We start from the raw sequence: 20,256 nt of genomic DNA on the forward strand, positions 1-20,256 counted from the left end.
ATAGTCCGGCATTGGTGGCGCACGCCTTTAATCCCAGCGCTGGGAAGGCAGAGGCAGGCGGATGTCTGTGAGTTCGAGACCAGCCTGGTCTACAGAGCGAATTCTAGGACAGCCTCCAAAACAATACAGAGAAACCTTGTCTTGAAAAAACCAAAAAAATTTGGTATTTTTTTTTCCTAGTTAACCATAGGAGAAATTAGGTCTCAGTGTAAATTTAGAGACTAAGCTTGGGTTGGAGAGAAAAAAAATCCCCAGACCAACAATTTTCTATGCAAGATGTACTAGGGAAAGGGTAAGAAAGATAAATATCAATCTATGCCATGGAGAGCACGGTAGAGTTGTAAGGATAAAACTTGGGCGTGAATCCGTCTTCTGGGTAACCTTGGATGAGCCTTTGCCCAAAGTCAGTTTTCTATTTTGAAAAGCGCAGCTGGCTATTGAGGGAAGATGGCACCCAGCAGGGAGCCTGGCCCAGAAAAAGGTACTGGTGGGTGAGTCCGGCCTAATCAGGGCTAATTCTAAACCCTCGTCTGCAAGCGTGGTGGAGGATGCGTCGTTCACGGCCACTAGAGGTTTCAGGAGTAGCGATGGCCGTTCCTTGGAAAAGAGCTACAAGCTAAAACAAAATCCTGAGGTTCTGCAATCCTTAAGGCCGAGACCCCATCCTCAACCCAGGCCACAGCTCCGGGAGCAGGGACCAGCGTGCCAGCACGCAGGAAGTGACGGGTTGTCCTGGCAACCCTGGACCGAGCCTTGCAGGCAGCGGTGAACGCCCTTGCTTTCGCTTTGCATCCTGGCATTCGGCAGTTCCGCTGCCAGTTGGTGCGTTGATCTGGACCATATCCTCCGCGGAGTCCTCCAAGGGTAGATCTAGGGCTCCCTCAGGGAGGTGGGTGTAGGAATCAGAGGAGGAAAAGGAGACCCTGGGGCGGGACTGGAGGAGTCGGGAGGGAGGGCGGGGCAGCAGGGGTTGGGGGCTGTAGGGGGGCGTAGGTGGAGCTGGCGTCCGAACCCAAGAACACCACTAGGAGCCCTTGGTCTGCCTTTTGACTTTCAAAGGCTTGTGGGGTATATTGGTTTTGAGAGGTAGTCTTTCTAACAAGACCCTTTGTTTCTGGTTACTTTCATGTTTAAAAATCACCGCGCACACAAGAGACCATGAGTACTGGAAACGGCAAACCTGGCTGCCAACTTCCTTCCATTTCGAGAGCAGCTGGTACTAGAGAGTTAGAGAAGGTTCCGGAGAAAGGTGACTCGAGCTTGACCAAGGTGGAAAAGAGACACAGTTGAGTTCTGGGTTGGCTTAAATCCCATGGGTGGCTTTATCTGTCTGTCTGTCTGTCTGTCTGTCTGTCTGTCTGTCTGTCTATTTTAGATTGAGCACCAATGCTACCCCTTTATGTAGCCCAGGCTAAGCCCCCCAAGTGCTGGGATCATCACAAGCTTCTGCTGTTCCAGGTTTTAGAGTTCGTTCATGACCCTGTTGCTTTGGACTGCTGGTGGCATATCATAGTGACATACACCAGCAGTCATAGTGACATCGTATGTCAGACCAAAGCATCTCCCCTCTTGGTCAAATTGTTTTTTCTTTCTTTCTTTCTTCCTTCCTTCCTTCCTTCGTTCCTTCCTTCCTTCCTTCCTTCCTTCCTTTCTCTCTCTCTCTTTTTTTTTTCTTTCAAGACAGGGTTTCTCTGTAGGTTTGGAAGCTGTCCTGGAACTCTCTTTGAAGACCAGGCTGGCCTTGAACTCAGAGCCTCTGCCTCCTGAGTGCTGGGATTAAAGGCATGCTCCACCACCGCCTGGCTCAAAACATTTTTTTTAAAGATTGTCTTTATTTTATATGTATGCTTCGCCTGCATGTTTGCATGTATGTGTACTGCTTAGGTACCTGGTGCCAGCAGAAGTTAGAAGAGGGTGTTGGGTCCCCTGCAACTGAAGTTACGATGGTTGTGAACCACCATGTGGGTCCTGGGAATAAAAGCCCAGTCCACTGCAAGAGCAACAAGGGTTTTAACTGCTGAGCCATCTCCTCCATGATCTCCCACTTTCTAAAAATTCCACCATCTCCCTATGGTGTGACAGACTGAGAACTAAGTCTTTTAAAATGGAGAACTTTCTATATCCAAGTTAAAGGAGCTCGTTAGGGGACACACACAATGAGCTTGTGTCTATATTAAGATCTGATTAGGTGGGGGTACCTCAAGAGGAGGATGAACTCAGGGTCGCCCTCAGTTACACAGCAACTTTGACGCCAGCACACCCTGTCTCAACAACAAAGACAAAACAGATTCAAATGTGCTGTTGACTGCAACTCCCAACAGCTGGGAAGGACACTGTAAATGAACAAAGGGAGCCAGAGGTTTGAGCTGCCTGGTCTTGGCTTGAATGCTTGCTGCTAGAGCCTGTCCACGTCTGTTTTTTTTTTCTTACTCAGATATCAGTAGATATGTGCTGCTGCTTATTGCCTGGAGCACTTCAGGAGGGAATGTGAGCACTCTAAGGCAGGTTTAAATTAAATAATGGTGAGTGCTCGTTCTCCGTAATTGGCTCTTAAGGTGGAGGAGGAAGGACGGAAGCTCGGCTCTCTTGAGGACTCAGAGTGTATAGGATAGCCACAGTTTCCCAGAATCTGCCTGTCCAGGGTGAATCCAGCCTCAAGCTGTCATCATGGTAGGTCAGCAGGAGCCTGTGCTGCAGAAGGAGCTGGAGAAATCGCATCTTTGCCCAGCTGAGCCTTGTCCCCAGTCCCCTCCGTTCCAGGTCCTCACATCTGCTTCTCCTTCATCACGGGGGGGTGGGGGGGTGGGGGGTGTCTCTATCCTCAGCTGTGAGCCGGGCCAGACTGCAGGGATCTGAACCATGGACTGACCAGCGTGGCTAGGATAGCAAGCAGGAAAGGGTGCTAGGATCCCCATTCCCTCCTTCCTTCCCAGTGCTAGGATCCCCACATTCCCTCCTTCCTTCCCAGTGCTAGGATCCCCATTCCCTCCTTCCTTCCCAGTCTTGTGTAGTCTGTATTAGCCTCAGCTCACTGCGTAGCAGAGGGTGACCCTGAACTCTTGCTCCCACCTCCTGAGTGCTGGGATTACAGGGGTGCACCAGCATATCTGGTCCTATTCGCGCTGGGGGGTTGAACCCAGAGCTTCATGTATGTGAGGCAAGTGCTCTGCCAGCCGAGCTACATTTCCAATCCCTGGGAACCCAACTTTAAACTTCCAGAACTTTCTGGTTTTTTCCAATTTGGTTTGGAATAAGGAGGAAGCCACTTTGAGGGTGAGCTACTGAGGACCCATGCTTTTTAGTTGGGTGTTCTATTCTCAATACATCCTTTCAGGGGACACAGCTAAGGGTCAGCTTAACAGGGGCCTAGGGCTTGGGGAACAGTGCATGGGTCCGTGCCTTGTTCCAGCAGGGAGGGCACATTACTTCCCTTGCTTAAGGGTTGACTCCTTTTAATAGGTACCCACCCTAGATCTTTAGCTTGCTTGTTGAGCAGAAAAAGCAGGAAGTAGGGAACTGAGCTTTTTTTTTTCCTTATTAGAAGCACTCCATATTAAGCCAACATAGTTTGCTGAGTTACTCTTCCCCCTGCCAGGCAGAGGGGTTTGAGTTAGCTGAGAAGACAGTGTGAGAAGACACTTCGGTTATGCAAGCTGTTGTTCTGCCCAAAGACGTGGGAATCTCCATGAGTTTCACAGATGGCACCAAAGACATAGACTGTCTTCCAGATTGCCTTTCCCCCTGAACCCCTTTCTCGTTCCCAGAACCTTCCCTTTGTCTTTAAAAAAGATGTCCATTAAAAAAAAATCAATGTGACTGGACAGTGGTGGCACACACGACTTTAATTCCAGCACTCATAAGGCAGACGAAGGCAGATCTCTGTGAGCTCGAGGCCAGCCTGGTCTACAGAGTGAGTTCCAGGACAGGCTCCAAAGCTGCAGAGAAATCCTGTCTCAAAAAACAAAGCAAAACAAAAAAGTGGTACATCCCCCACGTGAGTAAAAGCTCAGCATACTTCCTGGATTCCCAATAAGTTTTACAGTAGCAACACTCTAATAACAAGGCTTCCATGACGGGAAAACTTGTCTGACACAGGGTGGTCAGAGCCATCTCTCTGCTAAATATCACAGTCCCCATTTTAAGCTGACTACAGGATCTCCCTAGGAGTATCCCTGTGTCATACGTGGACTGGGGGCATTAAGCACGACCTCAAGACACCTCCCTGCCCAGGCACAGGAGGAGTGTGCCCTCTGATGCTGATGTTGGCAGTTGTCCCTCCCCACGCCCAGCTCCCAGCCCCTGCCACCTTTTGCTGCCTAGCTCAGAGCTGTGGTGAGGAATGATAAACTCAGGATTCATGGACTCTGACAGAAGCTTGCTGTTCCTCACGAGGCCTGCTGCAATGGATGCCAACTAAGCTATGACTCTCTAAAACACTGTAGGATGAGAAAAGATGACATCGTCTAAAACAGCAAAGTGGGGGTTGGGGAAATAGCCCAAGGGTCGAGAGCCCTTGCTGCTCTTGCTGAGGACCTGAGTTCATTTTCCAGTACCGTCTCCGGGAGGTTCACAATCACCTGTAACTCCAGCTCCCTCTTCTGGCCTCCATGGGCAACTACACTCATGTGTACATACCTCCCCCCACCCCACCCCACACATATTTTTTGTTTTGTGTTCCAAGATAGGGTCTCTCTGTGTAGACCTGGCTGTCCTGGAACTTGCTCAGTAGACCAGGCTGGCTTTGAACTCAGAGATCCACCTGCCTCTGCTATCCAAGTGCTAGGACACCACCACTGCCTAGACACATTAATTAAAAAAATTTTTTTTTCCTTTTTTTGTTTTTCGAGACAGGGTTTTTCTGTGTAGCTTTGGAGGCTATTTTGGAACTCAACCAGGCTGGCCTCAAACTCACAGAGACCTGCCTGCCTCTGCCTCAGGAGCACTGAGATAAAAGGTGTACGACACCACTGCTAGATCTCAGACTCACAGAGGTCCTCCTGCCTCTGCCTCCTGAGCGCTGGGATTAAAGTGTGCGCCACCACCGCCTGGTGGGATGCAGCGCTTTAAAAATCCCCCTGAGTCCTGCGGATTATGGTGGAACACATCTTTAATCCTAGCAGTTGGGAGGCATAGGCAGTAGGATCTCAGTGAGTTAGAGGCCAGCCTGGTCTACAGAGTGATTTCTAGGACAGCCAGGGCTCTGTTACACAGAGAAATCCCTGTGTCAAAAAACCACTCTTCCCTAAGATGGGGGTTGGTGGCACACGCCTTGAGTTCCAGCATTCCTGAGGCAGACGAAGGTGGATCTCTGTGAGTTCGAGGCCAGCCTGGTCTACAGAGTGAGTTCCAGGATAGACTCCAAAGCAATACAGAGAAACTTTGTCTTGAACAACAAGTAAACAAACAAACAAAACCAAAAAAAACCCCACTCTCCCCACAAAAAACTCCCCGAATCCCCCAACACAGACACGATATGTGTGAAGGGGCAAGACCCTCTGGTGTGTGTGTGTGTGTGTGTGTGTGTGTGTGTGTGTGTGTGAGAGAGAGAGAGAGTGAGAGTGTGTAAGTGTGTGTGTGTGTGTGTGTGTGTGTGTGTGTGTGTGATGGAGGCCAGAGGACAACTTTTAGATTTGTACTCCAGACTACCTGGCCTGTGAGCACATGGACAATTCTCCTGTCTCTACCTTCCATCTTATTGAAGGAGTTCTAGAATTAAAAATGTGTGCATGCCACCACATCTGACTTTAAAACAGAATTGTATAATTATTACTGTTGTGTGTTTATATTTGTGTGTGTGTGGGGGGGGTGTTTCATCTTGAGGAGGACAGATGACAACTTTGTGGTGTCACTTCCCTCCTTCCAAGTTTACACGGGTCCTGGGGATGGAACTCAAGTCACTAGGCTCGCATGGCAAGTGCTAGGGTGGAAGGGAAGTAGCTCAGCTGATCTTTGGGGTTTGTAATCACAAACCTCCTTGTGGTTGCATTCTGAAGGCAGAGCTGGTGTGACCATTTCTTCAGGCAGCAAGAGGTGTGCGGTAGCTGTCATGTCTTTCCTGTGTGAGCCCCGAAGTATGAAAAATGCCTCCGTAGCTTGGAAGGACCTTCTGGAGACGAACGAGGAGCATACATGTTTTCATTGCACTGGGGTAGAGAAAATGTGGGCATCAATGACCAAGTTGGAAAATGATTCAGTAGCCAGAGTTTTTGAATGAAGGGTGAGAATACCATGGCCAATTAGTCTTTGTATGTGCCCGTGTCACAGTTTAATTAAAACCTATATCCAAGTCTAAAAGAGCACCTCAATAGGGATAAAGTAAAGATTCCAGGTCATCTGGACTGGAGGGCTGGCTCAGTGGTCAAGAGCATTTGCTGCTCCTGCAGAGAACCTGAGTTCGATTCTCGGCACCCACCCCAGGAGGCTCACAGCAACCAGTAACTCCACCTTAGGGAATGTGATGCCCTCTCTGGACTTCTCAGCAACCCGTATTCACTGTGCATATACACATGCACTCTTTAACTGACAGCCTTTGTTTCATGTGCATAAAACAATGTTGCTAAAATTGATGGTGCCTTATACTCAGTGAAATGCAGTATTTGCATTTAAGAATCCAAGTTTCTAATTACTGTTTTAGTTGAATCCCACAGGTTTTGATGTGTAGGACCTGAGTTCATTATACGTTAATGTGATTCCCATTATGATTTCTTTTTGATGAATTATTCAGCAGTGTGGTTTGAGCTCCCAAGCTTACGGTGGGGTTTTGGCTTGGGGCTGTCTTTATTATTGATTTCTTTTCTTTCTTTCTTTTTTTTTTTTTTTTTTTTTTTTTTTGGTTTTTTGAGACAGGGTTTCTCTGTAGCTTTGGAGGCTTTCCTGGAACTCTGTACACCAATCTGGCCTCAAACTCACAGAGATCCACCTGCCTCTGCTTCCCGAGTGCTGAGACTAAAGGTGTGCGCCATCATAGCTTGGCCTATATAATTTTCATATCGCAAGTAATTATGTTGTATCTACTGAGCCTCCGTGCTCTGTGAAACTGTGCACAGAGAAGTACAGTGTCTACTCATCTGGCCTTTAAAAGTAATTGGAGGGCTGGAGAGGTGCCTCAGCCAGTAAGAGCACTTGCGGCTCTTGCAGAGGACATGAGTTTGGTTCCCAGTGCCCACATCAGATGGCTCACAACCATCTGTGACTCTAGCTCCATGGGATAAGATGCCCTCTTCTGGCCTTCATGAGTACTGCACACATGTGGTACACACACAAACATGCAGGCACCCACACACCCACATAATTAACAACAATAAAAATAAATATTAAAAAAGTAAACCGGGCACATGCTGATATAAAATGGTAAAGAGCAGATGGACTTTTATAAAATATAAATCATGTAGTGAAATGAAAAGAATGATTCATCTCTCCATATGACAGCCACAGACTTAAAGGACTCTTTTGTCATTGTGGGTGTTTGGGAGCATTTGAATTATTTTTCTTCGTTTTCTTTTTCCTCCTCCTTGAATTCTTTATGTAGCTGAGGGTAACCTTTAACTTCTGATTTTCCTGCCTATCTCCCAAGTGCTGGGATCACAGGCATGGGCCACCATGGCTGCTTTCTTCAGTGCTGGGAATGGAACCCAGGTCTTCCTGCACACCAGGAAGCTACATCCCTAGCCCAAATAATTCTTTGCATTTATCCACTCCAGTGCTGCTTGAGATCTGAGGCACGCCAGATGCTCTTCTAGATGCCACTGGGGACAAAGCTACATTTGGGAATGAGTGGTTTGACAATGTGAGGTGACGTGTGGAAGCTTCTTCAGGTCAGGGTCACCAGCTGTGTTCACTCATCCTGTCATGAGCAAACCCCCTGGAGGATTGTGCCAAGGTGTCCACAAGGCGAACATGACACCGGGCTGCTTCAAATCTCTCCTCCACTCAGCGCAGGGCAGGCGAGCTTGTGGAGGCACAAGCCATCCAGATCAGTGATTCAGACTCTGGTGTCACAATGTTGTCACCAAACTTGGGCCTAGATGTTTAGTTCTTCCCTGAATGTAGGCAAGTGTGCAACCTCTGAACCTGTTTCCTCATTGTGTGGTGTGTGTGTGTGTGTGTGTGCGCACTTAAGAGCACCTACAAGAGCTAGCTGGGATAATGTGTGTGTGGGGTTTACACCAACTCCAGGACACAGTAAATACTGAATCCTAGCTGTTTCAAAAGTGTGTGTGAGTACAGGTGTGGACGCTAAGGGACGGCCCTCAGGAGACAGTTCTGTGCTGCCGCTTGTGTGATCTGGGGATTGAACTCAGACTGCCAGGCTTGGCAGAAAGTCCTCTTTACCCACTGAGCCATCCCACCATATCCCCTCCCCCATTTTTCAAATATAAGTTGGAAATAAAATAGCCTGTCAGTATTTCAGCAATACACTTAAATGGCAGCATCTGTGTTGCAGACGCTAAGCCTGATGGTCTAGAATCCAAGGGTTCCTCGGCCAGCAGGACGGCCTCTGACAGAAGGACCAGCCTTTCGTCTTCCGATGAAGCATGTGTGAGAGTCAGCGAGCCTCCAGGACCCACTGCATCGTCGATTCATTCTGAGTAAGTGTGTGCGTGTGAGTGTGCATTGTGCATGTGTGTGAGCGTGCATGTGTGTGCGCGCTTGTGTGTGTGTGGGGGGTGTCTGTTGAGATTTAGACAATGTTGGGATGAACTATGAGCAAGAAGGGGATAGTCTGAGATCTGTGTGCTAGGCTACACAGGTTCAAATTCCAACTCTTCCACTAATGAGTTGTGCAAGTTTGAGCAAATTGCATCACTTCTCTGGGCCTCTTGATTGTTTGTTTGTTTGTTTTTTTTTTTTTCGAGACAGGGTTTCTCTGTAGCTTTGGAGGCTGTCCTGGAACTCGCTCTGTAGCCCAGGCTGGCCTCGAACTCACAGAGATCCGCCTGCCTCTGCCTCCCGAGTGCTGGGATTAAAGGCGTGCGCCACCAACGCCCGGCTTGGGCCTCTTTTTTAAAAACATTTATTTATTTATTCATTCATTTATTTATGTATCCCCCCAAAGTGTGTGCATGCGTGCCATTTTGAACATGTGGAGGTCAAAGGACAATTTGAGAGAGTTACACACACACACACACACACACACATAAACATACACAAGATTGAAAGAAATAAAGAGTGAGCATCCTAAGAGATACAGTTAAGAGTATGATTACTGGGGCTAGAGAGATGGTTTGCCTGGCTTTGGTCCCCAGAGCCCATGTGGTGACTCACAACCATCAGGAACTCCAAGAGATCTGATGCCCTCTTCTGACCACTACAGGCACTGTGTGTTCATGGTACCCTTACAATACAAGTAAAACATTCATACACACACACACAAATTAAATCTTTAAAACACAATTTTATTCCTTTCTAAGTGCACAATGAAGTGGCATTAATTACATTCATAGTGTCTTACAACCAACCATCCACACTGCCTCTTTTTTATTTTTTTATTTTTTGGTTTTTCGAGACAGGGTTTCTCTGTATTGTTTTGGAGGCTGTCCTGGAACTCGCTCTGTAGCCCAGGCTGGCCTCGAACTCACAGAGATCCGCCTGCCTCTGCCTCCCGAGTGCTGGGATTAAAGGCATGCGCCATCAACACCCAGCTGCCTGTTTTTTAAAAATAATATTTATGTTTTATGCACATTGGTGTTTTGCCTGCTTGTATGTTTGTGTGAGGGTGTCAGATCCCCTGGATCAGGAGGTACAAACAGTTGTGAGCCACCATGTGGGTGCTGGGAATTGAACCCAGGTCCTCTGGAAGAGCAGCCAGTGCTCTTCTTAACCACTGGGCCACCTCTCCAGGCCCCCCCCCACTGCCTGTTTCCAAAAACAATTCACCAATCGAAACACAGACTCTGCGTCACTGATTGGTATCCTTTTCCCTTCAGCCGCTCTCTGCCCTTACATTGGTGGGGCCGTATTGACTTGTCCTTCTATGTCTGGCTAATTTTACTTCAGATGACTTCATCAAGGCTCACCCACGTGATAGCATGTTGCAGGACTCCGCTCTTTTGTAGACTGAGTTATATTCCTTTGTGTGAGCTGAACTTCATTTGTTCACCTGCTTGCAGACGAACTCTTGGAGTTATTCATTGTCTGCAATGCCCGTCCATCGACAAGTGTCTGCCTGCCTTTCTGTTTTCTGTTCTTGTGGGCATACACACAGGGATCATGGAGCAATTCCATGTTTTACTGTATGAGGAGCTAGTACCTTGATTTTTTTAAAAATTGGTTTAAATATGTATGTATGTGTACCCTGAGCACAAGAAGAGGCATCAGATCCCTCAGAAGTGGAGTTACAGGTGGGTTTGAGCTACTATGTAGGTACTGGGATTTGAACCAGCAAATGCTCCTAATTGATTAGCCTGTTTTTTAAAATTGCATTTAATTTATTAGTTAATTTCGTATGTGGCCGTGTGTGCCTGGAGGCTAGAGGATGGCTAAGGAGAATTGGTTCTCTCCTTCTGCCGCACGGGTTACCAGGGGTCAAACTCAGGTCCTCAGGCTCAGCAGTAAACACCTTTACCTGTTGTTGTTGTTGTTTTTACTCTACATTCTTGGGGGGGGCACCCAGCTCCCAAATAAATCACACAGAGTTGTATTATTACTTATAAATGCCTGGCCTTAGCTTGGCTTGTTTCTAGCCAGCTTTTCTTAACTTAAATGATCCCGTGTACCTTTCGCCTCTGGGCTTTTATCCTTCTCCATTCTATGCTCCTTTCTTTACCTCCATGGCTTACCGTGTAGCTTGGTGGCTGGTCCCTGATGTCCTTCCTCTCTCCTCTTTTCATTCCTTCATCTCTCCTCCCAGGTTTTCCCTCCTATTTATTCTCCCTACCTGCCAGCCCCGCCTATCTTATCTTTTCCCTTAGCCATTCAGCTCTTTATTAGATCAGTCAGGTGTTTTAGACAGGCAAAGTAACACAGCTTCACAGAGTTAACAAATGCAATGTAAAAGAATGCAACACAGCCGGGAGGTGGTGGCGCACACCTTTAATCCCAGCACTCGGGAGGCAGAGGCAGGTGGATCTCTGTGAGTTCAAGACCAGCCTGGTCTATAAGAGCTAGTTCCAGGACAGGCTCCAAAGCCACAGAGAAACCCTGCCTCGAAAAATCCCCAAAACAAAACAAACAAAAGAATGCAACACATCTTTGCATCATTAAAACAAATGTTCCATAGTATAAACAAATATAACACATCTTCAAATAATATTGTACATTTACCTGATTGTTCTCTCTCTGTCTCTGTCTCTGTCTCTGTCTCTCTCTCTCTCTCCCTACCTACCTACCCATCTGTGGGGTAGTATCTAGTTTTTCAACACATGGTTTCTCTGTGTATCCTTGGCTGTCCTGGAACTCACTCTGTAGACCAGGCTGGCCTTGAACTCAGAAATCCATCTGTCTCTACCTCCTGAGTGCTGGGATTAAAGGCGTGTGCCACCACCACCCGGCTAACCTGATTGTTTTAAAGCATGGGTCTTTTGATTAAGTTTTAGTACCTTCAAGTTGTGAATCAGTAAACTACATGTTCAGAGTGAGGCCAGCCAGTCCTGTTACTGAGAACTCTGTGTGCCACTAGTATAAGATCAGTTTGGCTGCCAGTTTGAACACAGAGGCAGTTCTAACCCTGCCACTTGCCTTCCAGCACAGCTGCAGAGATGGGTCAGAAGTCCTCCTCCTCCTCCTCCTCTTCCTCCTCTTCCTCTGCACAGTCCAGTCGCTCCTCTCAAGTTTTACTGCCTGGATTCCAGAAGGAAACATATCCTGAGGAACTCAACCTGCTTAAGTCACAGACAAGTGAGTAGGCCTTCCTCCATAGTCCTGGGGCCTTTTCAGAAATCTGTCACATTATGGGCCAAGTCATGGAAGACCTTCCCTGCCCAGTGTCAGGCTCTTGTCATGCTTCCTTCTGGGTCCTCAGGATGGCTGTGTGAGAGGTATGTGTGCTCAGATGGTTTTCATACATGAAAGGCCTTAGCGTAAGCGCATTAAAAGTTATTAAGCAATACAGAAAGAAGTGTATAGACTATAAATGCCCTCTTACTCCATATTCTCCAACAATATTCTTCCCTATGGCTGCGAAGAACTGAATTTTGAAATGTACACCCGTGTACAGACAAAAGCAGTCATGTGTTGTATAGTGCAGCTTTGGCCAACAGTGGTCTGCATGTATGACGGTGGTTCCATCAAAGCATGATGGGGCAGGAAGCTTCCCATTGCCTGGTGAGGTCGTGACACACACACACACACACACACACACACACACACACACACGTGACTCATGTCCGTGGGGATGCTGGTGGCCAGTCATGTAAAAGCACATACATCATATCTGACAATGACAAATAACCACGCCACTGGTTTAGATATTTACTACACTGCACTATGCCATCATTATAAAGTGTACTCTCTCTACTGATTACGAGAAGTTAAGGGGTCTGGGCAAGGCAGTTAGTGGGCAAAGGGCCCTGTGTCTGAGACTGAGTTTTGGTCCCCAGAAGGCACACGCTGGAAGGAAAGAGCTGGCTCCTGGAAGTGGTCCTCTTGATCTGCACCATGGTGATGCAACACACATGCATGCACACATGAGTGCAGACACACACACACACACACACACACACACACACAAAGTTAATCACACACACACACACACAAAGTTAAACACACACACACAAAGTTAACCACACACACACACACACACAAAGTTAACCACACACACACACACACACACACACACAAAGTTAACTACACAGCAGTATGCTTGGCTACACGGCTTCCTCTCACATTTTGTTTAGGACGCCTCTTAATGTTATCAAGAAACCATACGGAGTGAACAATTGTACTAATTCCTTTTCACACCCGTGAAGGTTCACTTTGCTGGGCAGTGGTGGTGCACAGGTTTAATTCCAGCACTCGAGAGGCAGAGGCAGAGGCAGAGTTTGAGGCCAGCCTGACCTACAGAGTGAGTTCCAAGACAGCTAGGGCTGCTACACAGAGAAACCCTGTCTCGAAAAAACACAACAAAAATAAATAAAAAGAAGGTTCATTTTGACTCTACAGTGCCCATGGCGGCGGGGAAACATGGCGGCAGGGAAACATGGCGGCGGGAGTGGGAGGCAGCTGCTCACACTGTGTCAACAGTCAGGAAGGTGAGGGGTAGTGGTGGGGATGGCTGGTACTCTGTCTGTTTCTCCTTTTTATTCAATCCAGGATTCAGTCCACAACCGAGCCTTCCTACCTCAGCTAGCCCAATCTAGAAGCTCTCACAGAGCTGTGTCTCCTAGGTGACTCTGAATCCCATCAAGTTGACACTGGTAGCCTTGTGCCAACTGTAGGTCTGTGTAAGCACACTGTGGTATTCAAAGGAGAATGAAGCAGCCTAATGACTCGTTTCTCAAGTCATCAAGTGACACACAGGAGAATAACTGAGCTGTGGTATACAAAGTATTTCCCCTCAATTGTTGCATAGATCACAGAGCTTTTCCTGCATAGACTTTAGGTCTATGTGACTGCTTGCATTATTTTTCTTTTGCCAAAAGATTTATTATTTTCATTTTATGTATGTGTTTGCATGTATGTATATATGTATGTATGTATGTGCATCTGGGCTGTGTCTGGTATCCAAGGGAGCCTGAAGAGGTTATCAGATTCCCTGGCACTGGAGTTATAGACGGTTGCAGGTCATCATATAGGTGCTGAGAACTGAACCTGGGTCCTCTGGAAGAGCAGTCAGTGCTCTTAACTGCTGAGCCATCTCTCCAGCCCCAGGATTAGCTGTTTCTGTTGCTGTGATAAAATACCATGACCAAAAACAACTTAGGGGAGAAAGATTTATTATGGCTTACGGTTCCAGAGGGATAGACCCCAGAAAGGCAGGGGAAGCATGGTGGGGAGACAAGGAGAGGAAGCAAAGAGGTCATTTCACTGTACATAGGAAGCAGTGGGGGGTGGAGAACAGGAAGACTAAAACTCCAGTAATGTACTTCCTTCATATGGGGGTGGGGCTGAGCTGGAGGGCTGGGGGGCGGGTAAGAGATGGCTCAGTAGGCAAAGTGCTTTCCACCCAAGCATCAGGACCGGAGTTTAGATCCCATCACTCAAGTAAGAAAGCTGTGCCTGTAATCTCAGCAGGGAGGCAAGGGTAAGGAGGTCCCTGCCAGTCAAATGGGTAAGCTCCATCCAGTGAGAGACCCTGTTTCAATAAGTAAGATGGAAGGGGACTGTGTCGATGGCTTAGGTGATAAGAGCCCTGGCTGCTCTTAGAGGACCTAGGTTCGATTCCCAGCACCCACATGCTGGTTAGCAATGGTAACTTCAGTTCCTGGAGTCAGTGCCCTTCTCTGACTTGCCTGGGCACCAGGCATGCATATGGTACACAGACACACTGTTGTGCCCAGACTCTGAACCCCCCAAACCGCCAAGAGATCAGATCTGATGCAAAAGCAAAAAGTCTTTTTAATTTATGAGTTAATTCGGGTCCTCCGTCTATCGAGACAGCGGGTAGAGTAGGAGGGGCTCTGAGCAGTAGTGGGGCAGTGTGTATATTGGGGTAGAGCAAGGGGAGCATCTGGGGGTCTGCTAGTTGCATAGCAACAGTCTCAGGATTGGTGCACCTCTGGGCTGGGGGAACCTGTCCTGAGCCGATTGATCAGCTGCTGCTGCAGAAAGGTTGCTGTACCTAGAGGCCCTCCCAGGGCAGTTGCTAAGCCCTGCATTCCATTGTTATCAGTACAGCATATCCAGAGTCCGCCAGCTAACTTCTGATTGGTTTCTTGCCACATGGGGGACTTCTGGCGGTTGCTTCCTAGTCATTAGGCAAAGTTGGGCAAGGTCGAGGGCTCTGCACATGTTGCTGAGTCAGGGGCTTCCATCTTGTTGGGTGTTTTCTGCAGCCTGTCATGGCTGCCAAAGCAGGGTGCCAGGTGAGGGTCTGGGCCCTTCAGTACAAGCAGGGAAAACACCCTGAAAAGTTTCTACACCCGGATAAGCCTCTCTGCTGATACAGCAATCCAAAGCAGACCAAATCAAACTGAATTATAAAAAGCCACATTTAATGGTTACAGTGCTCCTGGTGGCCTTCCAGCCCCCCCAGAGAGGAGACGGGAAAGGGAGACCGGAAAAACCACAAGTCTGGTTTCTGAGGGGGGCAGCTTAAATACCCTGTGGGAGTGGTCTTGAGCATCTCTGGGGGAGGGGTCATCACTTGATGGGTTTTCTGAGATGCAGCAGGGTTTGAAGGATTGGGGAGGCAGCATGAGTGAAGCTTCTACCTTAACACACCCATGCGCACACAAAAGCAAACATAAATATTAAAAAAGATGAAAAAGCAATTAAGGAAGACATTGATGTTGACCTGTGGTGCATAAACTCACAAGTACACCTACACATATGTACCTACCCGAACATACACATGTACACACACACACACACACACACACACACACACACACACACACACAAAGAGTTAAAGTCAGCCTGGATTACATAGTGAGGCTGCCTCTAAAAGCCAAAGGAGTGTGAGGGCTGGAGAGATGGCTCAGTGGTTAGTAGCATGGAGAGATGGCTCAGTGGTTAGTAGCATGGGCTGTTCTTCAGAGGGCCTGGGTTGGGTTCCTGGCACCCACATGGTGGCTCACAACTGCCTATAACTGGGAAGTTACAAGTTCTGGGAAGATCAAGGTCCTCTCTGGCCTCTGTGGGCACTGCATGCCTGTGGTGCACACACATACTTGCAGGCACACACTCTTCCTCACTTTTAAAATGTGTGTATGTGAGAAGGCTCCAGGATAAATAGAGCCTGGGGAGTTTTCACATCTTGTCATCGAATTGTCTTGAGGGCAGAGAGCAGTGCTAATGGAAAGGCTTCTGATATCTTGCAGAAGATGGGCATCGTCCTGAGTGGTCATTTTACCCAAGGTTCAGCAGCAATGTCCACACCTACCATGTTGGGAAGCAGTGCTTCTTCAGTGGGGTTTTCCGGGGCAACAGGAGGTCTGTGGCAGAGAGGACCGTGGACAAGAGCCTTGGGAAGAAGAAATATGGTAATATGTCTCATTCCATCAAAGATGAAACAAGCAAACAAACAAACAAACAAACAAAAAAGCCCTTAGTTGTGACTCTGTGGACTCTGATTTCTCTGGTTGGGGACAGCTCTGTAGGGTCACCCTGTTGCCCACAGCTCAGCCAGAAAGACAGGAAGGCAGAGAGCCCAGTTCACAGGCGACAACTTTTGATAAAAGACTCAGAATACACGCTGATTCACACTTTCATCTTTCTCTAGCTCTCATGGAATGCTAATGTGACATTTAAGTCACCAAATGAGTCACTTTAGATCATTAGTAGAAGCCTCATTGAAGTCCCAAAAATATCATGTGTGTTTCAATTAGATGCCACTGGTCATGGTCATGTACATTTAAATTAAAGCCTTAGCATGAAGTATATAGTGTTAGTTTTAATTAAAGGCAACTAAGATGAAATATTATACATATCTAAATCCATGGGTCACCCTGGTGAGTTCTCTGCCCCAACTCACTCAGAATAGACTTCTCAAAAGATCCTAAGAGGTTGCGGAGCACTGGGCCATTTATGGCCCCTCCTTACAGAGATACCCATGTAGGAGGTTTCCGTAGACACTGTGCAAAGAGGAATAAGTAGCAGTTTCTCTTGCAAAACTCATGTAAAGGGCAAATGGATTTTCAAATTGTGCTTGGCTTTATGTGGAGAAAGAGTCTTCCCGGGGAAGCTGCAAGCATGGCCACTGATGTGGGGTCCTCACAGGACCTCGCCTAGACCCTAAACTTCCTACTCATCAAGAGGAAATGCAGGGGGCGCTGGAGAGACGGCTTAGTGGTTAAGAGCACTGGCTGCTCCTGCTGATTCTATTTCCTGCACCCACATGGTGACTCACAGCCATTTGTAATTCCAGTTCTAGGGGATCCGACGCCCTCTTCTGGTCTCTGTGGCCACCAGGCACTCATGTAGTGCACAGACATACCTGCAGGCGAAACGTTCATACACTTAAAAAAAAAAATCAGAGGAAATGCAGGCTGGAGAGATGGCTGCTGCACAAGCCTAAGACCCAAGTTCAGATCCCCAGAGCCCCCACAGAAGCCAGGTGCAGGGGCCATCCCCTATAATCCTGGGGGAGCTGAGACAGACGGATCCTTGGAGCTCACTGGCCAGCCTAAATGGCAAAATGAATTCAGTGAGAGACTCGGAGTCAAAAAATGAGGAAGAGGGCAATTGAGGAAAACGTCCAACATTGACCTTTGGCATCTACAGGAAGGATCACACATACATATTGCACACCCAGGTGCACATGTGCACACATACAAACATGTATGTATACTATACACCCAAGTATACTTAGAAAGGGAAAGGCATGGCATTTGAGACCCAGAATGTATACAATTTACTTTTTCCTCACTCAAATATTTTACTCTTTTTGTTACTTAGAGTTGAAATGAGAGTGTTATACACATGGACCACCGTCATAAGTAAACAGAACTTAATGAGTTTGTCAAATTCAATGCCTAACGATAGGCACTTTTCTGTTTTTAGTTTTAAAAATATAAGCTGGCGGTGGTGGGGCACGCCTTTAATCCCAGCACTCGGGAGGCAGAGGCAGGCGGATCTCTGTGAGTTCGAGGCAGGGCCGGACCGACAGCCTCCAAAACAATACAGAGAAACCCTGTCTCGTAAAACCAAAAAAAAAATAGATATATATATAAATCATGGTAGAGTGCTTAGCATGGGCAGAGCATGGCTCCATCTCCTGCACACATCAGACGTCATAGCACACTCCTGTAATCCCAGCAGTTGGGGGATGTTGATGAGGATCGGGCATTAGAGGTCATCCTGGCATTATAGTGAGTTCAAGGGCAACCTGGGGTACGTGAAACCCTGTCCCCAAACAAACACAGAGTTCCACCCATGGCTCAGTCCTCATCAGAGAATCTTCTCCAAGTAGAAGACAATTAGCACATAGACCCACAACTGGACAGTGTTCATAGAGTAAGTAACTTTGGAGTTCTCAGGCCTAAATGGGACAGATGTCTACATCTTACTCCTCTCAAGGCTCAGTGATATATGTAGGAGAGGGGCAGAAGGACTCTAACAGCCGGAGGCGGTGGATGACTCCAGACAGGGCAGCATTTTCTTGACATAGCAGGGCAGCAGGTCATATGAGCTTACAGAAGCCTAGACAGCATGCACATGACCTGCATATCCAGGCCAGACAAAACCCCAATACAGAGGTGGGCGTAATTCCTGCCCCTTGCTCGCACCTGGTAGCTGCTGGGAGAGGGAAGTGACAATGGGTATGTCAACCACACTCCAGGGCAGGCTCCATGCTCAGGAGTAGTTGGCCAACATGAATTAGATTCCACTTTGTGTGTTTAAAGAGAAAGAAATTACATGAAGTTGGAGAGAATCTGGAAGGAGTTGGGGGAAGGGAAAGAATGTGATTAGAATATATTGTTTGAAAATCTTGGGACAAAAAGAGATGGGACTGGAATGATGGCTCAGTGGTTAAGAGCACTGGTTACTCTTTCAGGGAACCTGAGTTTGTTCCTCAGCACCCACATGGTGGCTGACAGCCATCTGTAACTCCAGTCCCAGAGGATCTGACACCCTCTATGGCCTCTAAGGGCATTGCACACACATGGTGCACAGTCAGTCATGCAGGCAAAACACTCATATACACAGAATAATAAAATGAAATGTTAAGCTTTCCTTGAGAGGAGCCTTCTTGCCCGCCTGGTTCCAGATCCGCATCAGTCCCAAATAAACACACAGGAGGCTATATTAATTATGAAGCTGTTGGCCTTGCTTGTTTCTAACTGGCTAGCTCTAACTTAAGTAATTACCCCATAATTGTTACTCTAAGTATGTCTCTTACCTGAGAATAGTTCCCGGCGTCCTACCCCCATGGCGTCACATGTTGACTCTCTTGTGTTTCCCCTACCCAGCATCCTCCTGGACTCCTAGCCCCACCTATCTAGATTCCTATTGGCCAGCAGTAATTTATTGACATATACACAGGACTTCCCCAACAATGAAACAATAAAAAAATCAAGATAAAAGCTACATGTCTAGCATGTCCAACAAAATCAACGAAAAGACCAGTCAAGCAAAAAACCCCACCAAGCAAACAGATGTATATATAAATATATATATTATTTAAAGACAGGGCATCTCTTTGTGGTCCTGGCTGTCCTGGAACTCACTCAGTAGACCAGGCTGGCCTTGAACTCAGAGATCAGTCTGCCTCTGCCTCTGGAGTGCTTGAATTAAAGGCGTGTGCCACCACTATCTGGCTTGTGTATAATGTTTTATAATATATAATGATAGAATACCTTTTCTTTTCTTTTTGTTTTTTGTTTTTTGTTTTTTTTGATATCCAGTTTCTCTATGTAGCCCTGGCTGTTCTAGAACTCACTAGAGGTCTAGAGTTAAAGGGTTGGCCTTGAACTCACAGAGATTTGCCTGCCTCTGCCCCCAAGCTGGGCTTAAAGGCATGTGCCTGACTGTGGGAACCTGTGTTTGCAGGGCTGCAGTCAAATCCAACCGACTTGCCCCTGGTTCATACCCGAGAGGGGAAGTATGGATTGAGAAAGGGCAGGTAAAGACATTAAGAGAAAGAGAAACAGGTTAGAGTCAGGAGGGCAATCCAGTGAGTACTGAATGCACCGAGTTTATTTTTCACCATTCTTAAATACCTTAACCAAAAAGAGGAACATGGTATCATGTATATGGAACAGACTTTCTTCCTCAATTCTCCAAGGATTTGGTAACCACACCTTAGATTTGATTTCTTGCTATATGGCTTTGAGAGTCAGAAGTAACTACACCTCATACCAAGTCTGTTGTTATTTAGAAAAGACTCCCAAGGCCAAGATCAAACATCCTCCTGTTGCGGAGTTCCCTGCTCAGTTCCGCAGCCGCCTCAGAGCCCCAAATAAACACTTAGAGGCTATATTAGATATGAATACTGTTGACCGGTGACTGGGGCTTCTTATTGGCTAGCTCTGTCTTAATTATTAACCCATAACTAATCTATGTATATCAGCATGGTCTTCTCTTACTGGAGAAGGAGTCTGGACCTGTCACTCCTCTGGCATCCTACATCATGACTGACTCTGCCTGTCTTTCCCAGAATCCTCCTTGTCTCCTAGTCCCACCTACCATCCTGCCTCATTGGCCACAGTGCTTTATTCA

The 20,256-nt window shown here is 47.2% G+C and overlaps 1 protein-coding gene across 6 annotated transcripts in view; it reads left to right on the forward strand.

Annotated features, from left to right (window-relative positions):
- Spats1 (spermatogenesis associated serine rich 1) overlaps positions 1 to 20,256 on the forward strand; it is a 38,597-nt gene that overhangs the window by 6,295 nt on the left and 12,046 nt on the right. Inside the window, exons 1-5 of one of the 6 annotated variants that reach the window (XM_040729423.1) lie at positions 125 to 889; positions 1,154 to 1,285; positions 8,444 to 8,588; positions 11,684 to 11,835; positions 15,918 to 16,079. In XM_040729423.1, coding sequence (XP_040585357.1) covers positions 1,159 to 1,285; positions 8,444 to 8,588; positions 11,684 to 11,835; positions 15,918 to 16,079 — 586 coding nt within the window. In that variant the 5' untranslated portion in view covers positions 125 to 889; positions 1,154 to 1,158. Of the gene's footprint in view, positions 1 to 117; positions 890 to 1,153; positions 1,286 to 8,443; positions 8,589 to 11,683; positions 11,836 to 15,917; positions 16,080 to 20,256 lie in introns of those variants that run through there. The other 5 variants (XM_040729422.1, XM_040729420.1, XM_005072446.3 and 2 more) reach the window with 5 other exon arrangements.

The sequence above is a fragment of the Mesocricetus auratus genome, unplaced genomic scaffold (genome assembly GCF_017639785.1).
Source record: "Mesocricetus auratus isolate SY011 unplaced genomic scaffold, BCM_Maur_2.0 Super-Scaffold_100021, whole genome shotgun sequence".
Taxonomy (NCBI): Eukaryota; Metazoa; Chordata; class Mammalia; order Rodentia; family Cricetidae; genus Mesocricetus; species Mesocricetus auratus.